At 41.2% G+C, this 20,532-nt stretch overlaps 1 protein-coding gene across 2 annotated transcripts in view; it reads left to right on the top strand.

Annotated features, from left to right (window-relative positions):
- The window catches only part of rnf220a (ring finger protein 220a), a 470,498-nt gene extending 451,094 nt beyond the window's left edge, over positions 1-19,404 (top strand). For both annotated transcript variants that reach the window (XM_080195392.1, XM_080195391.1), the window contains one exon: positions 17,634-19,404. In XM_080195392.1, the coding sequence (XP_080051518.1) occupies positions 17,634-17,705 (72 nt within the window). In that variant the 3' untranslated portion in view covers positions 17,706-19,404. The remainder of the gene's footprint in view (positions 1-17,633) is intronic.
- Positions 19,405-20,532: the final 1,128 nt, after the last annotated feature.

The raw sequence follows: 20,532 nt of genomic DNA, 5'->3' as shown, positions 1-20,532 counted from the left end.
TCCACTTTCCCGCCCTCTCCCCATAACCCTTAATCCCCTCGCTTATCAAAAACCCATCAACCCGCTTCTTAAAAATATTTAGCGAGGCAGCCTCCACCACTTCAACGGGCAGAGAATTCCAGAGATTCACCACCTTTTGAGTGAAGAAGTTCCTCCTCAACTCTGTTCTAAACCGCCCCCCCTTTATCTTGAGGCTGTGCCCCCTAGTCCTACTGTCCTTTCTGAGCAGGAAGAGTCTCTCCACCTCTATCCTATCCATCCCACTCATCATCTTATATGTCTCAATGAGATCTCCCCTCATTCTTCTAAACTCTAACGAGTACAAGCCTAGTTTATTCAGCCTCTCCTCATAGCTCAACCCCCTCAACTCCGGCATCAGCCTAGTAAACCTCCTCTGCACTCAGTCCAAGGCCAAAATATCGTTGCGTAAGTGCGGCGACCAAAACTGCACACAGTACTCCAGCTGTGGCCTCACCAGTGCCCTATACAGCTGCAGCAAGACCTCCCTACTTTTACATTCAATCCCTCTCGCTATGAAGGCCAGCATCCCATTAGCCTTCCTGACCACCTGCTGCACCTGCAGGCTGGGTTTTTGCGACTCATGCACAAGGACCCCGAGGTCCCTCTGCACCGTCGCCTGCTGCAGTTTTTCGCCACGAAAGTAATAGTCCTTCCTACCATTATTCCTACCAAAGTGGACATGGAGACACATGGCTGCACGTGGTGGGTTCAAAGGATAGGAGGTATGTACAAGCTGTCAAAAGTTCGAGGAATAGTGAGTTTTGGATGTATTGGAGGAGATTACAGAGAGCAAGGTCATGAAGTGAATTAAACTCTCTGAGGATGAGAATTTTAAATTGTAATTTGGGAGCCAGTCTAAATCAACAAGGGCAAGGGCGATGACTGACATGGTATTAATGCAGGTTGGGATATGGCAGCAGAATAAGCTGGAGTTCACAGAGCTTGGAGATTGTCACTGCTGGTAGATGAGCATTGGAATAGTTGTGTTTGGAAATACCAAAGGTATAGATGAGATTTTCAGCAAGCTGGACAGAAGAGGGTACTCAGAGGTGGAAGTAACCTGTCCTTGTAACAGTGAGGAGACAAGGCCAGGAACTAAGCTTGGGATTGAATAAACTGTCAAGATTTTAAGCATCTTGCTTCAGCCTGTGATGGTGGACTGGCACTAGTGATATAGAACTTGTGGCAGGGACTGTTTAATTGACGAAGAATGGCGGTAGCGTTCTTGTGTGATTTAAGGAAATGCAGATTTTGTGAATGGGCGTTGTTTCAGCACATAATCAGAGGATTTGAAATGACGGTTCAGTGGTTGAACTTACTTCAGAAGTCTGTAGCCAGCAGAGAAACTGACTCCTGCAGCCTTTCACAACAGGAGTGAATGTACATTTTCATGGTTTGATGTATATTGAGAGATGGCTCAAGGGAAGCATCTTTATTATTCTGATATATTGTGGAGGGTAATAACGTTTGTAAATTATGATAAATACACTCTTTTGCAGTGAATCCTGCATTCATTTATCTGTTAATGTTAAATAAAACATCAGTTGCTTTATAGCCGCAGTCTGGCCTGACAGACTATAAGTTCAATCTTTTCCTGTCCTTTTTTCTGTGTTCATAATCCATCTAATGAGGACAAAGGAAATCATGTCATGACATGTGAAACATTTCACTAAGCCAGTTTACAGTAACAAAATTATTTGGTCAACCCTGCATTTTGCTATCACTTACCTAAATATTGGGTAGGTAACAGGTAACATCCCTCTCAGGGATGCTGATGGTAAACCTCAAAAGAATATCATACAAGAAACACAGCAATGCAAGCGTAAAAGATGTATGTGATGCTGCTTGTGGGTTTTTTGATAACTATTGGTATTATTTAGATTGTCAGGCATTGTCTTTTTTTGATTAGGTATTTACCTGAAGGTCCAACCTGCCCAATCCAGCGAATCATATAGATTTTAACAAGCTCCTATCAGATAGTTCTTTCAATGTACTCATCAACACTTCTCCCTCAACCTACATCATAAATAACAGATTAATTGATCATATCTGGTCATATATTGAATCTCCTATTTACATGTATAAATAGATTCACCAGCAGAGTTCATTATATGTGAAACACTTCTTAATGTTTCTGGAAGGTGTGAGAAGCAGCTAAATAAATGCATTTTTTTAAAAATTCTTCTTAGACATGCAAGTACATTTTCCAAATTGTGGTTGCACATATCCAAGATCCTTTAGTGACTTTGGATCGCAATGTCTCCAGAAGACCTTTATTCTTTCAAAGCTTAGGTTTTGTCATAGACAGCAGAACAAGACTGAATTATGCTGGCAATAAGCTCACTTTTGTACGGGCAGTTTTCAAAAATATATTTTTCATGCTGTTTTTGTTTGGAATGGGTGGGGGCAGAGCTTGTTTATTTCCAATCCTTTCACTATTCATTGAGAATCAGCCCACTGCTACTAAAACTTCACACTTGGGTACAATATGTTATCACTGAGATGTGAAGAATCATTGATTCGATGGCTAAACTGTGACATCATAACAGATTTTGAATTTATTGACGTAACTATTCAGTCTGCCTTTTGAGCTCAGGACTGGTGTTTTACCACTTACACCCCCTGCCCCAGAAGGAAAATTCCATAATATAGAAACAGAAAATGCTGGATAAACTCAGTGGGTCTGGCAGCACCTGTGGAGAGAGGAACAGAGTTAACACTTTGAGCCCATATGGCTCATCTTCAGGTGCTGCCAGACCTGCTGAGTTTATCCAGTATTTTCTGTTTTTATCTCAGAATTCCAGCATCCACAGTATTTTGCCTTTCATATTAAGAAAATTTCATAGTCTGAAGTCTCAGCTTAATTACATTTTTTTTTTTACCATCCTGCCTTGGAAATGTGTTGCTGATCCTTTATCGTCACTGGGTCGAAGACTTGGAGCCCCGAACTAACACTAAGTGTGTATCTATACCATGTGGACTGTGGTGGTTCAAGAAGGTGCATCATCATCACCACATCAAGGATGGACAGTAAATGCTTGTGTTTCCCATGATGCCCAGATTCCCGTGAATAAGTATTTTTAAAAGTTAGGCTTAGAGATACTATGACCTGCTGAGAGTGGGGGTCAATGGGTGCTATTCGGATTGGTGGTTGGTGACTAGTGGGGTGCCCCAGGGGTCGGTGCTGGGGCCTCAGCTATTTACCATTTATATAGATGATCTGGAGGAGGGAACCGAGTGCAGGGTGTCGAAATTTGCTGATGACACCAAGATTGGGGGAAAGGCAAATTGTGCGGAGGGTGTGGAGAGTCTGCAGAAGGATCTAGATAGGCTGGGCGAATGGGCCAGGAAATGGCAAATGGAATTTAATGTTGGCAAGTGTGAGGTGGTCCACTTTGGTAGGAAGAATGGTAGGAAGGACTATTACTTACGTGGCGAAAAACTGCAGCAGGCGACGGTGCAGAGGGACCTCGGGGTCCTTGTGCATGAGTCGCAAAAACCCAGCTTGCAGGTGCAGCAGGTGGTCAGGAAGGCGAATGGGATGCTGGCCTTCATAGCGAGGAGGATTGAATATAAAAGTAGGGAGGTCTTGCTGCAGCTGTATAGGGCATTGGTGAGGCCGCAGCTGGAGTACTGTGTGCAGTTTTGGGCGCCGCACCTGTGCAAGGATATTTTGGCCCTGGAGGGAGTGCAGAGGAGGTTTACTAGGCTGATACCGGAGTTGAGGGGGTTGAGCTATGAGGAGAGGCTGAATAAACTAGGCTTGTACTCGCTAGAGTTTAGAAGAATGAGGGGAGATCTCATTGAGACGTATAAGATGATGAATGGGATGGATAGGATAGAGGTGGAGAGACTCTTCCCGCTCAAAAAAGACAGTAGGACTAGGGGGCACAGCCTCAAGATAAAGGGGAGGCGGTTTAGAACGGAGTTGAGGAGGAACTTCTTCACTCAAAGGGTGGTGAATCTCTGGAATTCTCTGCCCGTTGAAGTGGTGGAGGCTGCCTCGCTAAATATTTTTAAGAAGCGGGTTGATGGGTTTTTGATAAGAGAGGGGATTAAGGGTTATGGGGAGAGGGCGGGAAAGTGGAACTGAGCCACAACAGATCAGCCATGATCTTATTGAATGGCGGGGCAGGCTCGAAGGGCTAGATGGCCTACTCCTGCTCCTATTTCTTATGTTCTTATGTTACCTTTCTCTATCGCTTCACAAAGTGAACATTCATTAGCTGATCATTGGGCATCTGACACGTAGAAATTTGAGTGGACGGGCAAGTTTGGTTTAATTTGATTTGAGTTCATTTCATTTGATTTATTATTGTCACACGTGTTAGTATACAATGAAAAGCATTGTCTCTTGCATGCTATACAGACAAAGTATACCGTACATAGAGACGGAAAAGAGAGGGTGCAGAATGTAGTGTTAGTCATAGCTACAGTGTTGAGAAAGATCAACTTAATAGGAGGTAGATCCATTCAAAAGTCTGATAGCAGCAGGGAAGAAGCTGTTCTTGAGTTGGTTGATATGTGACCACAGACTTTTGTACCTTTTTTCTGATGGAAGAAGGTGAAAGAGAGCATGTCTGGGTGCGTGGGGTCCTTGATTATGCTCACTGCTTTTCCGAGGCAGCGGGAATTGTAGACAGAGTCAATGGACAGGAGTCTGGTTTGCATGATGGACTGGGCTTCGTTCGTGACCCTTTGCAGTTCCTTGCAGTCTTGTATAGAGCAGGAGCCTTACCAAGCTGTGATACAACCAGAAAAGATGCTTTCTATGGTGCATATGTAAAAGTTGGTGAGAATCATAGCAGACATGCCAAATTTTCTTGGCTTCCTGAGAAAGTAGAGGCATTGGTGGGCTTCCTTAACTATGGTGCCAGCATGGAAGGACCAGGACCAGTTGTTAGTGATCTGATCACTGAGAAACCTGAAGCTCTCGACTTTTTCCACTTTGTCCCCATTTATGTAGACAGGAGCATGTCCTATGCTTCTTGAAGTCGAAGACTATCTCCTTCATTTTGTTGACATTGTGGGAGAGATTATTATCGTCGCACTAGTTCACCAGATTCTCTATCTCTTTCCTGTTCTCTCTCTCATCATTGTTTGAGATTTGACCCACTACGGTGGTGTCGTCAGCAAACTCGAAATTGAGTTGGAAGGGAATTTGGCCACACAGGTCATAGGAGTATAAGGAGTATAGTAAGAAGTTGAGGACACAACCTTGTGGAGCACCGGTCTTGAGAACGATCGTGGAGAAGGTAGCTGTGTGCATTTCCATTCGCTATTTCTTGAACGGTTCCATCGATGCAGAACTTACATAGAAGCTGTCAAATTATGATGAGTACTAGCGTCTATATAATCTACAAATGAGAAGTCATCTCAAGTCTTGGGTATATAATGAACGTTTGTTTACATTGTAGTGAAGGACTTGTTTGTGGCATGTGATTTTAGTACGATCAGCAGCCTTTTGCAATTCACTAACTGCATCCCTGGGAGAGCAGGGTAGGATTCCCTAATTTGCACAGAGCTACTGCTGGATTTTAGCCAACTAACACTTTTAACCAACTAACAGCCTTCCTTCTTGCAAGCTCTTTGCTTCTTTTTCACAATTACTTTGCAGCTTGTTCTTAAATTTTGCCGGTAGCCTTGAAAAAAAAATGCTTTTCTGAACAATGAATTAGGACTATTTGAACAGATGCTGTGTATCCCACAAGCGGAATCTGCAGTGAAGTTTTGCTGTCACTTAAGAAAGATGACAAAAGCCAAGATATCCTTTGTCCCTTTTCAGCATGATAAAATAGACTGCACCCAAGCTGAAAATGTCAGCACTGGGACTCCCAGATAGTAAAAACAGTGCTTTATCCTCTAATTTGTGCAGAATTAATGACTTGTCAGTAATGTCATCTTGCTGGTTGATTCTTAGTATGAAATGTTCCATGCATTTTATAATTCATTGCCTAATATATTTACAAATAGATTTTTATCTACTTAGCGTGATACTAAACCTTCATGTATTACGCGAGCTTTAAGCACTATTGGTATTCAGGGGGTTAAATGATAAATAGAATTTTTCTTGTACTGGTAAACCTTTTTACAGCGGCCCTTGTAATAAATTGTGAGAGTGAGTAGAGTTTACATCAGCAGTTTGTCATTTATTGCAGCTTTGTTCATTGAATCCCTACAGTTCATAAGAGACCATTTGGCCCATTGAGTCCGCACCAATTCTCTGACAGAGTATCTCACCCAGATTCTCTCCCCCACCCTATCCCTGTAACCCCACACATTTCCCATTGCTAATCCATCTAACCTACATGTTTTGGGACACTAAGAGGCAATTAAGCATGGCCCATGCACCTAACCTGCACGTTTTTGAGGTGTAGGAGGAACCCACGCAGACATATGGGAGTACATGTAAACTCCACATAGTCATCCGAAGCTGGAATTGAACCTGGTCCCTGACGCTGTGAGGCAGCAGTGCTGACTGTGGTGGTTTTTTTTACTTTTGCATGCTCACTTTCTAGAGCCTTATCCAAAACTGATTTTTTTACTAATTTGATCCGAAGATTGAAATCAAACAGTGCTATAGCATTATACTTCTGTTGATAGTGGTTGCCTCTGGTCAGCTATTTACAGTTTTTAGCAATAATTTAGTGCCTCACACTTGGACTAGGAATGGAGTCAAATGTTAGATTTCTGTATCAGAAAACACAGTGCCTTATTCAAGTTGTCTGCTGTGATTCACAAAGTCACATTCCCTAAAATAGTGCAAACTACTAAAGGACCACAGTCAGCTCTTAGATGTATCCTATTACTGACTTTTTGATAAAATCCTCATGACTAAATAAATCCAACAACCATAAATCCATCTGGGCTGTTAGTAAAACTTGATTCTTCACTTGTGAAAAGAACACCTATGAGGAAAGCATGTTTGTTTTGCAGGGGAAGTTGTATTTTGTAAACTTGTGATTTATTAGGAAATGAACAGCCAGGTTTTCCCCAGTGAGCTGTTCTGTGTTGGTTATAGGAAGTCCACTGAGCACCTAATCTGCTCTCCTGCAGTAACTTATTTAATATTGCTAAACTGCAGACTGGCATGACTATAATAGCTTAGATTGAAGGTGCAGAAAATGAAGGCACATAACTTGAAGTTGTGCTCTTCCAGCTATTTATCCCTCTCTTTTGTCAGAACAGTACTGTAGAATATCAAATATGTTAGGACTTTTAAAGCTAAGTTCACATTTTTATTAGGTTGCAATTTTTTAAACATCAAGGTACTTTTCTCCTCTTTTGGCCATTCATACTGATGAGAGTACTGATAACCCATTCACGAGCTTTTACCAATCCAAATATTAATCTTATTGTTCTGAGATGCTCTGAGATTGTTCTGGAGAAGCGACTTAACTCTGTACTGGGAATAGAGAATGTAAACCTATCTACTTCCTACCAATTTGTGTCTCGTTCCACATTGGTGAAGTACAGTTGATGGTTACTTGATCAAATGTAGCGCTAACTTCATGCATGGAGATATATATTTGCTCAGACAGTCAACTGGGAAGTATTGTTTGAAAACGCTGAACAGAAAATGGGGAATAAAACCACTCCAAAGGCTCTAATTCTGCCTGCACTTTTTTCTTGTATCCTGCAGTGTTGCTGGCACACTCCAATATCAAGCAACATTTGGGATATCCATATATCGATTCATACAAATACATGTCTCCATGTAAAAAAAAAGTTCCTAAATTTGCCCATGTTCTGTCAGAATAGTATAACTAAGATCTAGCAGTGTGACGGCTATTGAGAATACAGGATTAATAAACTTAGTTGGCAAGTGAACCCAAGCTCCTTTGTTATTCTACTGATTATTCTGTTAATATTGAAGCTTTGGCATTTCAGATGGTGGTCATCGTTCTTACATTATCTGCCTTTACTACTCCAGTTTCTGACAACAGTTAGAGATAACCAGTCATTCTAATGAGTGTTCACACCTTTTTTCTGTCACTCCCTTTGACAGATGAGATAATGGTGGTAGATCATTTACTCCTTTTTGCAGACATTTGTTGCTTGTTATCATTACGAAAAGAAGTAAGGCCTATGTGAGCCATTGATATCTTTGAGTATAATGTCTGGTAATGCTTTGAGATTAATGTTTGATGGTCGATATTAGCTGCTAACATAAATGTGTAACTTTGCAGCAGGTTGGGTCCAATAACTGCAAATTGGACTGCCTCTCAATATCCAGCAGCTTTGACTTAAAATGCGCACGACAATGAGATAAATTTGTCTTGCAGTTCAGATTCCACTATAAATAAACTGAACGTAAGACACTTCTAATTGATAATGCCGTAGGCGGCACTGTGGCACAGTGGTTAGCACTGCTGCTTCCCAGTGCCAGGGGCCCAGGTTCAATTCCAGGCTTGGGTGACTGTCCATGAGGAGTTTACACGTACTCCCTGTGGCTGCGTGGGTTTCCTTCTGGTGCTTTGGTTGGATTGGCCATGATAAATTACCCCTTTAGTGTCAGTGGGATTAGCAGGGTAAATATGTGGGGTTACGGACATACGGCCTGGGTGGGATTGTTGTTGTTGCAAGCTCATTGGGCCAAATGGCCTTCTCCTGCACTGTGGGGTTTCTATGATTCTATGAAATAATGCAGAAGAGAGGAAAAATTCCAGGCACATTGGGCTTAGTTTTAGGGCAAGAATGAGTGGGAACAATATAAGAACATAAGAAATAGGAGCAGGAGTAGGCCATCTGGCCCTTCGAGCCTGCCCCGCCATTCAATAAGATCATGGCTGATCTGTCGTGGCTCAGTTCCACTTTCCGGCCCTCTCCCCATAACCCTTAATCCCCTCTCTTATCAAAAACCCATCAACCCTCTTCTTGAAAATATTTAGCGAGGCAGCCTCCACCACTTCAATGGGTAGAGAATTCCAGAGATTCACCACCCTTTGAGTGAAGAAGTTCCTCCTCAACTCCGTTTTAAAACGCCCCCCCTTTATCTTGAGGCTGTGCCCCCTAGTCCTACTGTCTTTCTTCAGTGGGAAGAGTCTCTCCACCTCTATCCTATCCATCCCATTCATCATCTTATACGTCTCAATGAGATCTCCCCTCATTCTTCTAAACTCCAATGAGTACAAGCCTAGTTTATTCAGCCTCTCCTCATAGTTCAACCCCCTCAACTCCGGTATCAGCCTAGTAAACCTCCTCTGCACTCCCTCCAAGGCCAAAATATCTTTGCGCAGGTGCGGCACCCAAAACTGCACACAGTACTCCAGCTGCGGCCTCACCAATGCCCTATACAGCCGCAGCAAGGCCTCCCTACTTTTATATTCAATCCCCTTCGCTATGAAGGCCAGCATCCCATTCGCCTTCCTGACCACCTGCTGCACCTGCAAGCTGGGTTTTTGCGACTCATGCACAAGGACCCCGAGGTCCCTCTGCACCATCGCCTGCTGCAGTTTTTCGCCACGTAAGTAATAGTCCTTCCTACCATTCTTCCTACCAAAGTGGACCACCTCACACTTGCCAACATTAAATTCCATTTGCCATTTCCTGGCCCATTCGCCCAGCCTATCTAGATCCTTCTGCAGACTCTCCACACCCTCTGCACAATTTGCCGTTCCCCCAATCTTGGTGTCATCCGCAAATTTCGACACCCTACACTCGGTTCCCTCCTCCAGATCATCTATATAAATGGTAAAAAGCTGAGGCCCCAGCACCGACCCCTGGGGCACTCCACTAGTCACCATCCGCCAATCCGAATAGCACCCGTTGACCCCCACTCTCTGCCTCCTATTTGACAACCAATCCTCTATCCACGCTAACACCCTACCCCCAACTCCAAGTCCCCTGACCTTCTGCAATAACCTCTTATGAGGTACTTTGTCAAACGCCTTCTGAAAATCCAGAAAGACCACATCCACCGGCTCTCCTCTATCGACCGCCCTAGACACATCCTCATAGAACTCCAGTAAATTTGTCAGGCACGACTTCCCTTTAATGAAACCATGCTGCGTCTGCTCTATCAAGCAATTGCCTTCAAGATGCCTCGCAATTTCCTCTTTAATGACGGATTCTAACATTTTACCTACCACAGACGTTAAACTAACCGGCCTAGAATTCCCTGCCTTTTGCCTGGCACCCTTAAACAACGGCGTAACATTAGCCGTTTTCCAATCTTCCGGCACTTCCCCGGAATCCAGCGACGTCTGGAAAATAACCACCAATGCATCCCTATAACCTCCGCCATTTCTTTCAGAACCCTCGGATGCATATCCTTGTCAATAGATTAACTGGAGGTGAGGGAGGGGGTGGGGGCGAGGTTAAAGCTAAAATGTAAAATAAGGTGGAAAGGAATATAAGACAATAAGACTTAGATGTATGGATAACAACAAGACAGCAAAGATTAACACAAAGTTACACAGGCCAAGGAAAGAAAATCCAAAAAAGAAATCAGTGTGTTGAAAGACAAAAATGGTGAAAACAGAAGGAATCTAAACTGAGATATATATCAGCACAGAAAAAATTGGAGAACTAGAGCTGTTGATTATAACAGAAAATTATGATCATGCAGCAAAATTAAAACATGGCAACAACTAGACCAGGATTAGCAAATAGAAAATCTGGATATACTACTTTTGAGAGGCCAGGGAAAGAAGAAAGGGTGTGTAATATTAAAGAGAGGTAGACAGCCAAAACAACAGAAAACAAATTGAGGATGAACTTTGTGGACAGATTAGGAAGATGCCTACAAACATTCAAGTTATAATTTATAGATATTTTCATTGTTGATAAATAGATTTGATTAAAAAAACTTGCACTGAGAAATGAGAGCTTATTTTATCAGAACTGTTCACTGGGTCAATATTTTTGAAGGCAGGAAGCACTACTTAACATGCTTCTGGATAATGAGGTGGTGAAGGTAAATAACCTAAAAGTAGGGGAATGTTTGCGTGATACCATTTGCTTCAGTGAAAGAGCAGAAAATGAAAGGAAGGAAGTTAAGGGCAAGGGCGATTATATTGACTAAGTAAATTATGATGAATCAAATTGGACCTTGCCCAGATTAGTGGAAGAAGATAAAATTGGCAAATAAACCTGTTGTTTAGCAAGGTAAGATGCTGAATGGGAAATGGGGAACATATAAATAAAATAAGCTCCTCATCAGAGAAAAGGAATGTATTCAAAGACCCGTGGATGAATGGCAAAATTAGACCAATTTATTTTAAAAAATGCATTTAATTGCTTATAGAACACTTAATAAGGCAACTCGACAAATATAAAGAATACTGGAAAAGCATAAAAAGGGAAGGTTTTAAAGACTAATCATTAGTACCTGTTGTTTGGAGAGCAAAATTACATTTGGTGTGCATGTGCATATTTCTGCCACACTTGTGGCGATTGATGAAGAATTCTTTCTTGAACAAAGAATAGTACAGCATAGAAACAGGCCCTTCGGCCCACCAAGTCTGTGCCAACATAAATGCCCCTCTAATCTAATATTTTCTTGTCTCTTTAATATTTTCTTGCCTCTTCGTGGTCCATATCCCTCTATTCCCTGCCTATTCATGTATCTATCGCAATGCTTCTCGAACGTTGCTATAGAATTTGCTTCCACCACCTCCTCCAGCAGCGTGTTCTAGGCATTCACCACCCTCTGTATAAAAAAAAAATTCTCCTACATCTCTTTTAAACTTTCCCCCTCTCACTTTCAATCTATTCCCTTGAGTAATTGACCCTTCGATCCTGGGGGGGGAAACATAAGAACATAAAAAGTAGGAGCAGGAGTAGGCCATCTAGCCCTTCGAGCCTGCCCCACCATTCACTAAGATCATGGCTGATCTGAAGTGGCTCAGTTCCACTTTCCCGCTTTCTCCCCATAACCCTTAATTCCCTTGCCTACCGAAAACCTATCTACCCGTGAATTAAATAAATTTAGCGAGGTAGCCTCCACCACTTCGACGGGCAGAGAATTCCAGAGATTCACCACCCTTTGAGTGAAGAAGTTCCTCCTCAACTCTGTTCTAAACTGCCCCCCTGCCTTGCCCTCTAGTCCTGCTGTCCTTTCTGTGCGGGAAGAATCTCTCTACCTCTACCCTATCCATCCCTTTCATTATCTTATACGTCTCTATAAGATCCCCCCTCATCCTTCTAAACTCCAGCGAGTACAGACCCAGTCTGTTTAGTCTCTCTTCATAGTCCAACCCCCTCATCTCCGGTATCAGCCTAGTGAACTTCCTCTGCACTCCCTCCAAGGCCAAAATATCCTTGCGCAAGTGCGGCGACCAAAACTGCACACAGTACTCCAGCTGCGGCCTCACCAGTGCCCTGTACAGTTGCAGCAAGACCTCCCTGCTTTTATATTCTATCCCCCTCGCTACAAAGGCCAGCATCTCATTCGCCTTCTTGATCACCTGCTGCACCTGCAGACTGGGTTTTTGTGACTCATGCACAAGGACACCCAGGTCCCTCTGCACTGTAGCATGCTGCAGCTTTTCGCCCTTTAAATAGTAATCCCTCCTACTATTATTCCTGCCAAAGTGGATAACCTCACACTTGCTAACATTGTACTCCATCTTCCAGGTCCTCGCCCACTCGCTCAGCCTATCTAGATCCCTCTGCAGACTTTCCACACCCTCCACGCAATTTGCTTTTCCACTCATCTTTGTGTCATCAAAACTCTGACTATCCACTCTATCCAAGCCTGTCATAATCTTATAAATCTCTGTCAGGTCCCCCCTCATCCTCCGACAGTCCTGCAAAAATAATACAAGTTTGTTCAACCTTTCTTCATAGTCCATATCCTCCAAACTAGGCAACATCCTGGTAAATCTCTTCTGCACCCTTTCCAATGCATTAACATCCTTCTGGTAGTGTGACGACCAGAATTGTACACAATACTCCAAATACGGCCTATCTAAAGGCTTATCCAGCTGCAACTTGATTTTCCAATTCCTATACTCAACATCCCAACCGACGAAGGCTAGCATGCCATACGCCTTCTTGACCATCTTGTCCACCTGAGTTGTCACCTTCAGGGAACTGTGAAGCTGCATGCCTGGATCCCTCTACACGCTACTATTTCTAAGAGCTCTACCATTTACAGTATACTTTCCTTCTGCAATAGAGCTTCCAAATCACATCACCTCACAGTTGTCCAGATTAAATTCCATTTGCCATCTTGCCGGAGATGAGGGGGTTAGCCTATGAAGAGAGACTGAATAGACTGGGTCTGTACTCATTGGAGTTTAGAAGGCTGAGGGGGGATCTTATAGAGACATATAAGATAATGAAGGGGATGGATAGGGTATAGCTGGAGAGATTCTTCCTGCATAGAAAGGATAGCAGGACTAGAGGGCACAGTCTCAAGATAAGGGGAGGGGGCCAGTTTAGATCGGAGTTGAGGAGGAACTTCTTCACTCAAAGGGTGGTGAATCTCTGGAATTCTCTGCCTGTTGAAGTGGTGGACGCTACCTCGCTGAATATATTTAAGTCACGGGTAGATAGGTTTCTGATAGACAAGGGAATTAAGGGTTATGGGGAGAAAGCGGGAAAGTGGAACTGATCCACTTCAGATTAGCCATGATCTTATTGAATGGTGGGGCAAGCTTGAGGGGCTGGATGGCCTACTCCTGCTCCTATTATGTTCTCACAGCATCTGAAAACTTTTTTCCAGTGTTGTACCATTCCTCACTGTTTCACTTGCTGTATGACTGTCAGCAATTATTCCATTCACTGCACCTTCTCTTCAGGAGATATAAGCTAATTTTAAGATGTATTAGGAAGCTACAATTTTAGGCTGCCACTGATGTCAATAACAAGCATACTTAGTGCTGGCTGGATGCGGCAACCATTCTAATAAGCAAACAGCATGAAGATGACCTGCTGTCTAGATTTTGCTCAACAGCCAAGGGTTAATCATGCATCACAATCCCTGTGCCTGCTTTGGAAGTCTATTAAATCGCAGGGGAGGCGATGGCCTAGTGGTATTATCACAGGGCTATTAATCCGAAACTCAACTAATGTTCTGGGGGCCTGGGTTTGAATCCTGCCATGGCAAATGGTGAATTCAATAAAAAATATCTGAAGTTAAGAATCTGCTGATGACCATGAAACCATTGTTGATTGTCGGAAAAACCCATCTGGCTCACTAATGTCCTTTAGGGAAGGAAATTGGCCGTCTTTGCCTTGACATATATGACTCCAGAACTTGGGCAGCTAGGGATGGGCAACAAATGCTGGCTCGCCAGTGATGTCCATGTCCTATGAATGAATAAAAAAACTATTTCACTCCCTAATCATGAGAGAAAGGGCAATAAGGAGGTTTTCAATAGGGACACCACTGGTAAATTGATAGTCATCATTCATTAAGAGAAGGGAACCAGGCTTTAGCAAAGACTGAGGGAATGGAAGAGATACTAAGTAAGTTTTTTAACTTCAGCTTTTACAGACCCAGTGGATGTTGAAATTGTAGATTCACCAGAGGTCAGTACACAACAGTCAGTGGAACTTATAAATCTCATAGATATGACACTGAAGAAGTTCCTCAAACATAAGGTAGATGGAGCACTGGAATTTATACTAGAATCTATAATATGGTGGGCAAACAGTTAGCTCAATTGGCTGGATAGCTAGTGTGCGGTTCAGAATAACACCAACAGGGCATGTCTAGTTCTCTTTCTGGCTAAGGTAGACTTGGAACCTGCCTCCTCTGCATTACCTGAGAGTAGAAGGTAGTGGTAAACTCCCACTGACAAAAGTGATCAAGAAAACAGCTCAAGTTGAAGCATTTGCAGACAGTGAGTTAAAGACCTGCCTTCAGGCAAAGCACACGTGGCATGGCATACATAATACGGTATGAAATTGCTAAGCACTTAGATAAACCTACACTAATTAGGGATGGTCAGTATGGATATCTAAAATGTAGGCCATGTTTGATCAATCATATAAAAATCCTTTGGAGGAATAAAGATAATGGATAAGTGAAATTGATGTGCATGAATTATCAAAAAGAGATTGGTATGGTACTGCATAGGAAACTTGTAGGAAAAATAGCAGCAAATGGAATTAAGAGGAATGCGGCCAAATAGATAGATGGATGGTTGGTGGATAAAAAGCCAAAAGGATAAAAGGAAGTTTCTCAGACTGGAAGGATGTGGTAAGTGGTTTCCCACTGGAGCCCTGTTGGGGCCAATCTCATTTATGTTCATAAATGATCTAGAATTATGGAAAGAATATCCACATTTTGCTGATGACAAATTATAGATTGCAAAAACATGCTTTTGGATGACATAAAAAAAGATGATGGAATGGACAGGTAGTGTCAGATGAAGAAGTACACTGGGGAACAAAATGGTCAGATTTTAAATGGAGTAGAGGGTTCTTGGTCTGCAAATACACAGGTCATTAAACATAAATATGGCCATAAGAGAGGCAAACAAAACCCTTGATTTTACATCTAGAAACATAAAATACAAAGCAGTGAGATGATATTCAATTTGTACAAGGCTAAGCTACAATTGAAAAATTGATTTGCAATTTTGAACTGTGTTATACGGGTTTGAGGTGTAGAATAGTGCTTAATTTCAAGCAATTGCCAGTATATTTGTATTAGCAATTGTGTCAAATTTTAATTTGTCCTCATAAGTTATTAATGGAAAAATGTTTCATTGATGCCTGTTTTGACCATATATACAAGGTGAAGGTAGCAGGAAACTTTTACATTTTCTGGCATCTATAAGCTGCAGATCAGATAAATGGTGTCTAACATTGTTGAATTTGTTTAATTAAAAATTGATCAGTGGCTAACTGAATGGATTTATCAGCTTTTAAAAACTGATAAAATTCAGTTTTAGGCAGTCCTAATGTTTACCGAGCTCCGACACAAATTGTTATTTCAATCTCTGTATAATGAGCTTACCACGTTTTATCTGCTGTTATAATGCATCAACTCTGAGCATTCCACTGCCATGTTACATACGTTGTCATTCACCATATCACTTCAGATTAGTGTAAATCAGAGCAAAATTGCGTTTTATCTGGTTTAGTTGTTTGGTTTATGAGAGACTTGCATTTTTCATTTTATCTTATTACATTCATTCTTTCTAAATTGTTTTTGAGACGACTCCTTTATTAGCATTAAAGCCTACTTCACATCCCTTTTTAAATTGTCACAGTGGTTGAGATGACTACCAGGGGTTTTTGTACTAATGATCTGGCTGGTCCGAGTTATAGGATGCCAATTTTAAAATGGCACAAACCAGTTTTGGTTGATCTGTTTTTGACTTTATTAAAGTAAACGCTCAATATAATTAAATCTAGCCACTGTAGCTAATTCAATGGAAGTGTAAAATAGTTTCAGCATTTCCTGCACTCTGAGCTTTATATCAGATGTGTTTCATCATGGAACAAATATAATAAAAGGGCTGCTTTACTGATATTTTAGATTAGACAATATGTCAACTGATTAAGCTTTAGGATACGGATGAAGTATTAGCTGATTAGGATCAGTTGTTAGATTGGTTTGAAAAAAATACATTTTGACGAGTAGGCAATGTGAATTGTAGTTACCAAGACTGTGGGAATAGACATTGCAAATAACATTCTGAAACGGAATATTAATACAGCCAGTGCATTCCAATAAATAATAACAATTCTTTATCTTTCTTCACTTTGATAGAACCTCTGAGAAATATTGTGCTTAAAAGGGAAGGAAATAATGTTTGTTTAAATAGCACCACCCTCCTGCATATTTAAAGTTAGAAAGTGTTTTGGGAGATACTTATTGTCCTTGACTGAGACTTGCTTTGGTAGTGATCCTATTCTCCCAACAACCCAAGTGATGCCAGTGGCTGAAGGAGAGAGGAGGTATTCACTGATAACAGTAGAGATAGCAGCACAAGGCTCTGGCTTTGCATTGGCATTGAAGTCACTTGATGCTAGGATAACTTGCAGCATGGAAAGGATTTGCTTAAACTGAAGTAAGGTTCTTGTAGAATCATTGAATCATAGAAACCCTACAGTGCGGAAGGAGGCCATTTGGCCCATCGAGTGTGCACCAACCACAATCGCACCCAGGCTCCAGCCCCATATCCTTACATATTTACCCAGTTAATCCCTCTAACCTATGTATCTCAGGACTCTTAAGGGGCAATTTTTTTTAGCATGGCCAATCAACCTAACCCACACATCTTTAGACCTAGAGGAAAATCAAAAGCTCAGTCATCTTGAATTGTCGAGTCACACCTAACAATTTATTGGATAAAAATATTACAAGAGACCTAGATCTTAGTTGAGAAAATGGTATAAAGTACAGAATAACATCATGGAGAGACTATTTTTAAGGGAGTGTGAACAGATATGGAAATGTAATAGAACATCTGCCTTGGAAAATATATTGGAACCAGTTCTTGTATATTTCTAATAATTCATAGAGTTGGAGAAAAAATTGAAATCATTGCCCTTTTGCTATTCTAGGCATAAATATGTGAAATATGAAATAGTGCTATAAAAATTATAGTTTGTGAAGGGTTAAATGGGTAATAATTAATACACAAAGGAAGATGAATATGATATGGCCTTTTCTGGTGTTTAATTGAGTATTTCTTCTTTTTCAGGGAGCCAAGAAGCTCTGTCCGCAGTGCAACACCATCACGTCCCCTGGTGATCTTAGACGCGTGTATTTGTGAAGGAGTGGCATGTGGGGAATAAAAGGCCACAGTTACCCTGAGGCCAAGTTAATCACAGTGCCTCACAACAGGAAGAGGACCATGAACAACTATGGGGTGGCACCAAAAAAAATGTACAAATATTCCATTTTTGTTTTTCTCTTAAGCGAGTGGAAGGAGAGAAGCTGCCCATCCAAGAAGAGAACTTGATAATGCTGTTTGTTGTATTAATAAAAAAGGAACCCCAATTTCCCCCATCCGAGTTTTATCAGATGATTGATGCCCAGAACATACATACAAACTCCTCCCTAAACCCTGTTGACTGGAGCTACGTTTACCAGAAGACATTCTGGGCTGTGCATTGTGAATGGACCTGTACTGTGTTCTATTGTGGTGTTATAGTGACAAAACAAAACAAAAGATGAAGCACATGTAATATAAATTATGTATGTTTACACCATTGATTGTGTATAAATGGAATAGACTTATGAACAGTGCATACTAATAAGTCCTTAATCATTATGAGAGAGAAAAAAGAAGTAAGATGCATTAAATCGACAGCATTTTTTACCCAGCCTGCCTAAGATTTAAATGTCTTGAGCAGTTGGTTAAAAAAGAATCTGGTTTAATGAATAATTTGTGGTGTATATTTCTCATTCAGATTAAAGGAACAACTTCAGTAATGGCTGTAATAATACCCATAACTTAAATACTAAAGGATGTAGACAAGTTGGCTTGTCTTAGTTGTAACAAATGGGCTACTTGTACTGGAAGCCTGACCCATTTAAAATATCAGGCTGCCACAGCAGCAGATCCCTGTGGGAGAACCAGACTGACCCCTCTCTAGAGGCTCCAGCCCACTCCCTAAGGTGGAAGCTGCATTAGTTCTTGTGGACCAGCGTTGTGCTGTGTGTCTCAGTTGTACCAGAATATGTAACCAGTTATAATGTTTGTTATTCATGTGAAAAGTCCTGGAATATACTGAAGAACTTGAAGGTAGATTTTCGAGCGGAATGCAGATATTCTGTGATTACCAGTTGCCTGTAACAATTGGCAACCTGCCCTTTCACAAAATGATAACTAAATTGGCTTCATTTATTGTTCCTGACAACCTTTCGAATGTTGCCAATTGTTAAAGTTTGTATAGCCCATCATTATAGGTCTCACAGTTTTAGTGTTGTCTTGTTAATAAGGTGGTTGGACCTTGGTTACTGGTTCTCTTTTGTCTTACATTTATGCTACATTCTGGGACAGTCACTAAAATGTGCAACTCACTATAGCATGTAAGATGCTTGGCTCCCAAGGAACAGATTATAAAGGGAGTAGACAAATTAAAATTCTACTTTGTTCTTGATAAAACACGTGGGCCATGACACATACACAGGTCTATAAAGAAATGAGAATTTTATGAATTTATTGTAGTAATTGACCATTGATGTAAAAAGAATCTCCTGGCCAAAGCAGGCTATATGGTGACCTTTAAACATACCCTTTTGATGTTGGTTGGACATAGTTGCAATTCCTTACAATTTTATTTCCTTTCTTTCTCTTTAATAGCCAGTTGCTGTTTTGATGTTTCCGATCATCCCTTGAGCACTGTATTTTTTAAAAACAAATGTTGCCACAGTTCATGTAATATGGCTTTAATGGACAAACCTTGAAATATCCATTAACACACTGGCATTTGCTAATAAAAAGTTCAAAGTCCTTGCAGAATAAACTGTGGTTGTCTGAGCTAGTACAGAACCAAATGGTTTCATTGTAAATCATCTCTCAATTCGCTCTTTACATGTTGCTTATTATTCTAGGGTTATTGCTTTTGAAAAAGATTCACGTGGCTTATCCTCTTGCACAATTGTAGCAGTGCAAATTGGTTCTGAAATATTATTCCAATAGAAGTACTAACAGTAGTGTCAGCCCACTTGGAAACCAAAGCAAGCCAGAAAGTCATGGCAAACAAAAAGTATTTCCACGTGTTAATCTGGCCATTCTGTGGTGCATTTTTGCAGCAAATCTTTATCTTTGGGTGATAGTTTGGATCACCCAATGTTAGATTAACAACTTCTATTGATCGTTATGAATGCAGAGTTGAATGATTCCAGTAGTCTCAGGCCAGTAAATCCATAAAAACTTGGTCTTAAAAATGGTACTAATTTACAACCTTCCAGACAACCCACCTAACCATCCATGAACAAATATCAAGGCCAGTGATGTCAAGTTCTGGAAGAAGGAAAAATTACAAAGTTCGCAGTTGGCCAGTAAAGCTGCTTGTGTTGCGAAACTTATAGGTCATGCACTAAGTTAATTAGTTAGCATTGCATATCCTGATATTGAGCCAAAGTAGTGACATTTGCAGTAAGAGTTTAATTAATGGGTTGCTCGTGCTGTGTGAAAGTGCACTGCAGGGGCAATACTCACGGATGGCAGATATTTCTGATTTGATTGTTTTTTTCTGTGAATGTGTTGAACTCCCTAATGGCAATACTAACTGGCCAGTTCATCAGATATGTACCACTACATATTAAGTTGCCACTTTCAATTAGGTTCCTGGCACATGTTTGGCCCTTCAGCGTTTGCTCTTTTTTCCCCAAAATGGGAATGGTTCCAGGTAAAGTTTTTTTCCATTCTTCTTCATGAGGTACAACAAATGAGGACATTTGATGCCAATCACATCACAATAGGAAACACTGCTTTTCCCATCCTCTATTGGGGTTCTTTTGTTAAAATCTCATTATTTTATGGCTTTCATTAATTGTGATGGGCAGATTAAGTGAATGATGTGCAGACCAAAATTGTGACTGGGTGTGACAGTATTTTTTCCATCCTTCCACAGTTTCTCAATTCTTTT

This window comes from Carcharhinus amblyrhynchos, chromosome 9 (genome assembly GCF_965287045.1).
Source record: "Carcharhinus amblyrhynchos chromosome 9, sCarAmb.v2.hapA, whole genome shotgun sequence".
Taxonomy (NCBI): domain Eukaryota; kingdom Metazoa; phylum Chordata; class Chondrichthyes; order Carcharhiniformes; family Carcharhinidae; genus Carcharhinus; species Carcharhinus amblyrhynchos.
This window is presented reverse-complemented; position numbering and strand designations above follow the sequence as displayed.